Genomic DNA, 10,508 nt, shown 5'->3' with positions numbered 1-10,508 from the left:
CTTATACTCCCTCTTATATGCTCATTTCTTATCCTATCTTCTCTAGTCACTCCACTCATCCATCTAAGCATTCTCATTTCTTCTACACTCATTGTCTTCTCTACTTTCTTATCAACCAACCAACACTCTGAACCATACATCATACCTGGTCTCACTACAGTCTTGTAGAATTTAACATTCAGCCTCATTGGAATTCTTTTATCGCATAAGACATCAGACGCTTCTCTCCATTTCAACCACCCCAACTTAATCCTGTGTCTTACATCCTCGTCAATACCACCGCTCATTTGTAAAACTGATCTTAAATACTTAAAACTTTCCACCTCTCCAATCACGTCCTCACCTATTGTCACTGGTCTCCTTATTTCACCTACCTTGTATTTTCCTTTATCAAACTCGTAATCTATATACTTTGTCTTACTCCTACTTATTATTAAAAACTTCTCTTCAAGAGCTGATCTCCACATCTCTAACCTTTGATTAATTTTGTCCAATGTACACTATATCGTCAGCAAACAACATGCACCATGGCACCTCTCCTTGTATTTCTCTAGTAATTTCATCCATCACTACAGAAAATAAGTAAGGGCTTAAAACAAAACTGCTCCCACACTTTTTACCCTAGTACAAGTGCCATCATATCCTCTATTATATTAATGTACCTTTTCGGGACTCCTATTCTCCTATTANTTAATGCCCAATTTAGAACCTTTCTCGGTACTCTATCATACGCTATCTCCAAATCTATAAATACCATAAAAAGCTTTTTCTTTTTTTTCCTAAACTTTTCTATTNAGTAATAACTAATACAGTCATTGTGTATACACATATGTTCGTTGTGTTCGCTCTCTTATCTCGTTCTGATAGTTTGTAATCGATTTCCGATCTTTTANAATGCCCAATTTAGAACCTCTCTCGGTACTCTATCATACGCTATCTCCAAATCTATAAATACCATAAAAAGCTTTTTCTTTTTTTTCCTAAACTTTTCTATTAGATGCCTCACACAAAATAATGGCTTCATTGTTGACTTACCAGGCATAAATCCAAACTGGTTTTTAGATACCGATGTCTCATTTCTTATTCTTAAATCTATTACCATTTCCCAAATTTTTATACCATGACTCATAAGTTTTATGCCTCTATAATTTTCTCACTCCTGTATGTCACCTTTACCTTTAAATATCGGCACCACTATACTATTCCTCCATTCATTTGGAATTTTCCAAATGAAATTGGAAGATTTTATTTAAAAGTTCCTTCAACCACCTTATACCCACACTGCCTAATATTTGCCATACTTCTACTGGCACTTCATCTGGCTCCACTGCATTATTCTTTTTCATTGACGCCACAGCCTCTCAAAACTCTTTCTCACTAATGAAATCTACTAGTCCCTCATTTCACGAAATATCCTCTAACGTCTCTTTTCGATACTCTTTTCCACCTTTTTTTCACATTATCATCACTCGAGGTACCCTATTATCAGCATTTTTTATACACCTTAAATAATAATAATCTTTAGTCCTTTTCTCTCTTATTTTTGCAAGTCTATAGATTTCTTTCTTGCCTTCCTTTGTTCCTAACCTATCATACAACTCATCATACCCCTATAACTTTGCCTTATTTACTGCACACTAGGTTTCTTTGAACAAGCGTTTATACTCCATCCAATCATCTCTCATTTTGCTCTTCTGCCATATTTTAAATTGCTTTTTCTTACTTTCTATGATTTTTTGAACGTCCTCATCCCACCATCAGGTTTACTTGTTTCCTGTCATTCTACTCCTACTCTCAATAACAATCTCCTTTGTAATATTCTTAACACAACTAACAAATCTTTTCTACGCCTCATTTATGTCTCCTTCAACATTCCACACTGTCCTCTCTGTTACCGTCTTGACAAACTCTTTTTCATTTTCCCTTTTCAGTTTCCACCACCGGATCTTCGATTTTTCTCCCGTGTTCCTTCTTTATTTGTATATTCTTTTCCCGGTACACCAAAAATCCATTACCATCAGTCTATGCCATGCAGTTATACTCTTGCCTGGTATAACTTTACATTCCTTTACTCTTCCACATAAAATAATCAATCTGTGATCTATTCCACCCACTCTTACAAGTTATAAAATGTTCTTCCCTTTCTCTAAAATAATTATTAACCACAGCAAAATCATATAATATTGCGAAGTCCAGGATTCTTTCTCAAGCCTCACTCTTCTCACTTAAACTATGCCCTCCATGTACTCTTTCATATCCTCTCCTCTCATTACTTACATGTCCATTCATATCTCCACCTATCACCGCATCCTCATATCCAGGTATCCCTTGCATCACCTCATCCATCTCTCTCCAAAATACATCCTTTTCTATTTCATTACATCCCACATGTAGTACATAGGCTCTTATTTTATTCAGCACTTTCTCCTCAAATATAAATTTCACAAACATAATCCTGACACTTTTCCTAGCATAAGTATGAGTACTCTCATAAAATTTGGTTCTAAACCTTATATATTTTTAGTGGAATTATTAGTTTCCTACCTTGATATTTCCAATAATACTCTGAAATAAATAGAGGTTGTTTTTTTATGCATTATAATGTAGACACAGTGGATCACTTCTTGTATATACTACGATAGAAAAACAGAGTGTAAATTGATTGATCGAAATTGAACATAATGAGAACCTCTAGCAATAACTGACTGCATCTGAGCGCTACTGACCGAGTTAAAGATTCTAACCACCATCAAAATGACATCCGAGCCAGAATGCTACAATTATTTCTTAATTAATTGTTGTTTATTATATTTTCGTCAGTAATGACTTGAAATAATAATTTTTTTTAAATTAATTTTTTCATGCGATTTTCATGGGTGATAGAAAAAATCTAAATTCAGACTTGAAATTAGCATAAAAATTTGGTTCAGTAAAGTATATATATATTTAATTTATAGTTAGTAACATAAGCTTTAATTTAAAATGTTTTAAAAACGCAGAATATCAAAATTATTTTCAGAGTTAAGTTAAAAAAGTCGACTTTTGTAAAAAAAAGTTGCTATTTTAATTCCCCTCCTGTAAGCAAGTTAATTGTCAAATTATCATAAAATTTATATCAAATGAAAGGGAAATATCTGAGGTTACAATATAGAAAAACAATTATTTTAATTTGTTTATTTTTCAATAACTTATGTCAATTTTTAGAAAAAAAACTGAAAAAACCCAGCACAGGGGGGTCGCGGCACAGTGGTGACGTGGCATAGTTGGATCAAATATAGTGATATCTGATAGTGATTAAAATCACTATCAAAAATAAACGCTTCGATGCAAATCTTTAGATAGTGTTTAATTTTAAAAAAATTGGTGTTTTATTCCAAAAGCTACTTGATCTGCTGGTTCCTTATTAATATCTCGATTAANTTTATTCCAAAAGCTACTTGATCTACTGGTTCCTTATTAATATCCTGATTAAAATAAAGATATATGTAAGGGATTATTAAAAAATATTATTTCTCATAAAAAAATTATGTTGATCCATACACTTTTCAATGAGTTATATCATTATAAAGTTAAAAATGTAAAAAATAAAATCCAGAATTTTCACACAATAGCATTCGGTAGCTATTTTCGCCGTGAAGACAAGTCCAGAGGTCAAATTTTTTTTTTTTAAATTAAAGTACATTACATTAGCTTTAATTTAAGATATATATAATAGTGTCAGTATTTCCGGAACGCTTTCCAAAATTAAGTTGAGAAAGTTCTACTTTCTATATGCATTGGTAAGTTTTGAATCCCCTTGTATTAAGAAAAATGGTCCGATTTAAAAAAAAAGTATATTCAATGAAAGATGTATATAAATACTACTTCTCATGAAAAAATTGTATTGATCCATACATTTTTTAAAAAGTTATAGCACTTTAAAGTAAAAAATGTAAATTATAAAATCGAAAATTTTCACACAAAAATAGCATTCGGTAGCCGTTTTCACCATGAAGACAAGTCCAGAGGTCAAATTTTTTTTTTGCATAATAAAGTACATTACATTAGCTTTAACTTAAGATATATATAAAAGTGTCAGACCTTCCGGAACATTTTCAAAAGTTAAGTTGAAAAAGTTAATTTTTTGTGAAAAAGTTGTCATTTTAAATTGCCTACTGTGGGCAGAAAAAAGGTCAAATTTACAAAAAAAATATACCAAATGATAGGTAAAGACATCAAGTATCTATATAAAAAAATTATATTGATATGTTCATTTTTGAAAAAATTATGATAGTTTTTAGTAAAAAAAATTGAAAAATTTTCGAAAATTAGCGATTTTTAAATTTGTAATTTTTTTGGAGGTTTCCCCCATTTACGGGGAACGAGGGAAATTTTTTCAATTTTGAAGGGTAATGTCTTCGACTAGATACNTTAGCAATTGAAAATAAATATTCAGAAAAAATATGTCAAATTGAAAATGATACGATGAGATATGCTGCTGCGACTGGTGTCTTAGAAACATTAAAAATAGCTTACGAGAGTGGATGTGATTGGGATCAACATACAATTACTGAAGCTGCTGCAAATGGACATTTAGAATGCATAAAATATGCACACGAAAAAGGTTGTCCATGGGATGAAAGAACAACAGAAGCAGCTGCAAAATATGGTAATTTAGAAAACTTAAAATATATTAGACAAAATGGATGTAAATGGGATGAAAACACAACGAGAGCTGCTGCTGCAAATGGGCATTTAGAATGTTTAAAATATGCACATGAAAATGGATGTCCATGGAATGATAGAACAACAATAGCGGGTGCCTCTACTGGAGGCTTAGAAATTTTAAAATATGCTTATGAAAATGGATGCAAATGGAACAAAGGTGTGACTGCAATAGCAGCAGCATATGGAAATCTGGAATGTTTAGTATATGCTCATGAAAATAAATGTAAATGGGCAAAATATTTAACATGGAATGCTGCTGCGAGCGGTAATTTAGACTGTTTAAAGTATGCATATGAAAATGGAAGCAAATGGGATGATACAATACCTGCAGAAGTTGTTTCTATCAGTAATTTAGAAATTTTAAAATATTCTTATGAAATTGTAGGCCAATGGTATAAAGACACAACTAGAGTAGCTGCTTTAAAAGGTCACATAGAAATTTTAAAATATTCCTACGAAAATGGATTCGATTGGTCTGAGGGTACAACTAAAGCTGCTGCACAAAGTGGCTGTTTTGAATGCTTAAAGTATGCACATGAAAATGGATGTAATTGGGATAATGATACAATAAATGTTGCTGCTGAGTATGGACATTTAGATTGTTTAAAATATGCTTTTGAAAATGGAAGTAAATGGGATGAAATTACTACAAAACTTGCTGCTAGGAATGGACATTTAGATTGTTTAAAATACGCTCACGAAAATGGTTGTCTATGGGATGAAAGCACAACACAAGAAGCTGCCTATTTTGGTAAATTAGAATGCTTAAAATATGCTCACGAAAAGGGCTGTAAATGGAATGATGAAACAACAAGAGTTGCTGCTTTAATGGGTCATCTGGATTGTTTAAAATATGCACATGAACATGGATGCGAATGGAATTCTGCCACATGTAGAGCTGCAATTGAAGGTGGCATGGTCCATTGTTTAAAATATTGCCACGAACATGGATGTGGATGCGATAAAGATATAACTCTAGTTGCGGCTGCGTTTGGGCAATTAGATTGTTTAAAATATACACATGAAAATGGGTATCATTTGGATGAAAGGATAACAGAAGTAGCTTTATTTAATTATAACTATGATTGCTTAGAATATGCTCTTGAAAATGGATGTAATTGGGATGAAGGTACGATAGTTAGAGCTGCTATGATTGGTTATTTAGATTGCTTAAAATATGCTTATGAACATGGATATCATTGGGTTGAAGGTACGATAAGAGGAGCTGCTGCAAATGGACATTTAGACTGCCTAAAATTTGCAAAAGAAAATGGTTGTGAATGGGACAAAGGCACAACAAGAGAAGCTGCTGCTAGTGGTTGTATTGACTGTTTGATGTTTGCATATGAAAATGGATATAAATGGGATGAAGGGACAATGAGTGCAGCTGCTGCAAATGGCCATTTAGACTGTCTGAAATATCTTCATAAAATAGGATGTGAGTGGGACGAAGCCACAACAAGACTTGCTGCTGCAAATAATGAATTTTATTGTTTAAAATACGTCCATGAAAATAAATGTCCATGGAGTAAAAATACCATTTATGTAGCAACTTTAAATCATAATTATGATATAATGAACTATGCTAACGAAAATGGTTGCCCTAATTAGTATTCTATTATTATCATTTTTTATAGTTCTATAATTTGTTATATACTTTATTTTAAAATAAATTGTCTTAATATATGATGCTATGTATTTAATAACTACAATTTTGACATTTAACTTCTTTATGAAATATTTTCTTTTAAACATAAATAGTTTTTCTATGCGATCGTCTGCTAAGTCATTACAAAATACTTGCGAAAAAATCTGAGTCCTTTGCGCAATGGCGAGCTTTTGGCCCTACCTCACACGGGTTACGAGTTAACTTGGTGCTGTAGGATTATGAAGCTGAGTGTCTCTCGGCTATCGTTTGTCCCCGTGAAAGTATGAGCGTAGTAAATCTGGGCGACCTGTATACAGTGTGGTTAATATTTCACGTAACGTAAGAGATAGGTGCGTTACAACATAGTTTATGCGATATGGTTTTATAGATATGTATGATTTCGCGCATGTCTGAAGTAGAGATAGCTTGTCCCACAATCAGAGGAGTTCCTTTAAAATGATTGTAAGTGGTGAAACTAACCATAATACCATACGAACAGGCAACGTGTGTAGTATAATAATTAACACATGTACTAAATATCACATATATATGAATAAAGCAATAAATCATCTAAGGAATGTTTCCCTTTTAGGGTAATAAAAATGACTATTTATCAACACATGTTTCAAACCAGTCCCCTACAATTCATTAACTACGCCCACGGCAGGGTATCTATCACAATTAACCAATCACAAATAATTATCCAACATCTTAGGAATTTCAATAGAGATCGCTGGCTTACTTCATTCGGCGTATAAAAAGCCATTTTTTCTCGTAAAAAAGGGACTTCTTTTGACGATTCCGACGACTTCTTTGACAATTTTCTGGTGCTGCGACTACGACGATTACCCTCTAAATATTCTCTTACATGGAATCTGCGTCAGTATAAGTAAATATTTTGTCCCTGTGACTTAGTTTTCTTTATATGTATCATCCTAAGTGGTGAACATTGTCTTAGATGATTTATTAATATTTTACACAGGAACAAATTTTTATTTATTTTTATTATCACCTAATGTTCTCACGACAAATAGACATTATCTCTATTTTTATATAAAGGTTTTAAATATTATTATTCCCTTCATTTCTGGACAGCCTCAAATGTGCCGAAAAGAGTGAAGAAGCGTAATTTTATTTATACAGGCATAATAGCCTTATACATTATCGTATATTCATAATAAAGCTTATTGTGCCCTACATTTATGAACAGCCTTAAATGTGCCGAACTAAATGAAGAAGCATAATTTGTGATTAGAATTTTTTAGTATTAGTAGTAGTACTTTATGTCTGTGTACCCGGCAGCCCTAAGGGACTATCCAATTACCTATCGGTAACGTGTAGGCAGTTGAGGTACAGAGTAGTACTAAACTTATAAAAAGAGTATTTTTGAAGTGCGCTATATCCGTCGACAAGCCAGTTCTAGAGCTAGTAGTCCGGGTAAAGTTCATCATAAAATATATAGTCCGTAAGATAGGAAACTACACCTTGGAAATATTCTCTGCGCGTGTACCCGCCAGCCATAAAGGACTATACCAATTACCTTTCGGTAACGTGTAGGCAGTTGACGTAAAGGATAGTAAAAGGTGTATTGAAATAATATTTAAAATATATTAACGAAAATAAAATAATATATTAAAATATATTGTCCGCGCCAGCCAAGGCTTTACGCTGAGAAACGCTGGGCCACCACAGTCTTGTTAATTATATTTTGAATATAGATAGACATATTCTTATAATTATATTTTGACTAGTTCAGAGTAAATTTTAAGAATATCGATATCGACTGTAGGGAATTCATCGAAAATATTATTAGTAAAAACATAGTATAATATAAAAGGAATTTAAAGAAAATAAAAAAAAGATGACAAATTATAATAGACGCAGGTCCCATTATAGAGAANGACAAATTATAATATACGCAGGTCCCATTATAGAGAACCCCTTTTTCTAAGTCTTATATACACAGAGATACTAATTAATCGAAATAAATGTAAGACAGTATAAACGACTGTTAACACTGAAGGAAGAAATCACCATAAAACCAACTCAGTCAATTACTAAAGGAAATAAAGGTAAGTGCGAATATTTATTTGCATGTCTTACTTCTAAAAAAATCACGTAATAAACAAAAATAGGAATAAATNATCACGTAATAAACAAAGGAATAAATGAGGTAGGGATATTTTATTATTTAATAAATAAATAAAGTTCGACCCCGAGATACCACTTCATCTTTACCTTCCTTATTTTTTCACCCCACTATCTTTCATTCTTTCTTTTTTTTTTTGTTTATTACAAATGGCGCTCAACTAACAGCTCTCACCCACGCAGAAATTTGTAAAATTAATATTTCTCCACTTATAAAAAAAAATTCTTATAAAATAAAAAAAAAATAAAAATGTATTACGCATCTATCATTTACAAATTGTCAATCACTAATTAAAATATAATAACTTGTATTAATGAACAATCCGACTAGAAAAGAATTCATAACTGTCGTCAAATTTATATACAAAGAATTAATTAATAATTATCGTAATAACACTATTCGGTGTAAATATCATTTACTTACTATAATTACTGATATTCTTTGGGAAGTCACCTTACATTTAAACATCGATATTCAAAAAACACAATTAATACAAAAATTTCTTTTCATATTTATTAATACCAATAATTCTTTTCCTATTACGGAAACTACACTACTACTAAAAGTATCTCTAGTATTAAATTACTTATATGAAAACAATATAAATACTATACTTGCCATCGTCCCTAATTTTGAACGTCTTGAACAAAACATAATTTTACACACACAAGTTTAATATTAATATATTTATTTCATTAAAATTAACTTAAACATTAAAAAATTCTATTCTGATAAATACCTACATCACACATGAATTATCCTACTAAAACTGAATTTATAAACATTACTAAAGAATTGCTTAATAATATAATAATTAATTTTTCTAACAAAAAAATTACCAACAAATATAATTTATATAATATAATCATAGACTCGCTCTGGGAAACCTCTCTCCGCATGAGAATTGATTTTAATAAATTTATTATTATTCAGAAATTCATTAGTACTTACACAGAATCTAATTACTATCCAATAGCTGAATCAGCAATCATTCTTAAAATAACAATCGCGTTAAAATTTATTTACGAACATACGAATGAACAAATTTATGACAAAATTCCAAACTTATATCCTCAAGATAACATACAATTATCAAATTCTACAATTAATTAAATCAGCATACTTAAATAATCATTTATGTGTCCAACAACTATTGACATATCTAGAGCAACTATTAGATATATGATCAAAATATTATTAAAAGAATATCCCAAAGAATTTAAAATAGAACATAGAACCTTTTTAAACCAAATACTAGCTGAGTTAGTGTGGAAAGCCACTGTAGAAGCTTCTCAATATTCACCTAACAAAGTATACGGTTTATTAGTATTTTTCGAATCAAAATTAGTAAGAGGTATTCTATACCCAGAAACTGTTACAGAATTAGCATTAGAACTAGTGCGAATTCTAGAACAAACTTATCTTTAAATTTCTTTTAAATGAATTTAAACTCCGNTATTATAGAATTAGCATTAGAACTAGTGCGAATTCTTGAACAAACTTATCTTTAAATTTCTTTTAAATGAATTTAAACTCCGCTACTACAATACCCAACATTTCACAAATTAGGGATTTAATTAAAGAAGTAATAAAAATATTTATAACAGAAGTAGAATATACTATTCAATTAAATTCCGTAAACGACTATAAGTCAATTATAAAAGTCAATAGTAACAAAGCTTTTAAAAATATTTATTTTAAGGATAAAAATTTAATTCAACATACAACTAATCACATTCTCAATAAGACCATTAGAGGNTTCAACATACAACCAATCGCATTCTCAATAAGACCATTAGAGGGTATTTATTTCCACAAACAGAAATCAAAATAATAATAGAACTAATACAAATTTTAGAACTAACATACACTGAACCCTTTCATATATTATCAAACTCTCATTCTTAATATCACTGATGGAAATATATTTTAGTGACGAATCAAGTAGTAATTCTAATAACGAATCGAATAACAATTCAAGTAACGAGTCAATTGCTACTATAA

At 30.9% G+C, this 10,508-nt stretch overlaps 1 protein-coding gene across 2 annotated transcripts; it reads left to right on the top strand.

The window, feature by feature from the left end:
* The first annotated feature begins 2,908 nt into the window (after window positions 1-2,908).
* Window positions 2,909-6,411, top strand: LOC126896303 (uncharacterized). 2 transcript variants are annotated; one of them, XM_050668967.1, is made up of 2 exons: window positions 2,909-2,929; window positions 4,415-6,411. In XM_050668967.1, the coding sequence occupies exon 2, from the start codon at window positions 4,465-4,467 to the stop codon at window positions 6,316-6,318; it is 1,854 nt and encodes a 617-aa protein (XP_050524924.1). In that variant the 5' UTR covers window positions 2,909-2,929; window positions 4,415-4,464; the 3' UTR covers window positions 6,319-6,411. The 2 variants fall into 2 exon arrangements, with proteins under 2 accessions (XP_050524924.1, XP_050524923.1); XM_050668966.1 differs by having other exon boundaries at window positions 2,914-2,934.
* The last annotated feature ends 4,097 nt before the right edge of the window (window positions 6,412-10,508 follow it).

This window comes from Daktulosphaira vitifoliae, unplaced genomic scaffold, assembly GCF_025091365.1.
Source record: "Daktulosphaira vitifoliae isolate Bord-2020 unplaced genomic scaffold, ASM2509136v1 Scaffold_1, whole genome shotgun sequence".
NCBI classification, from domain to species: Eukaryota; Metazoa; Arthropoda; class Insecta; order Hemiptera; family Phylloxeridae; genus Daktulosphaira; species Daktulosphaira vitifoliae.
Note: the sequence above shows the minus strand (reverse complement) of the source record. Positions and strands in the feature narration are given on the sequence as shown.

Excerpts from the sequence above, each read along its gene's own strand:
- LOC126896303 (XM_050668967.1), top strand. The coding sequence starts at position 4,465 with ATGAGATATGCTGCTGCGACTGGTGTCTTAGAAACATTAAAAATAGCT.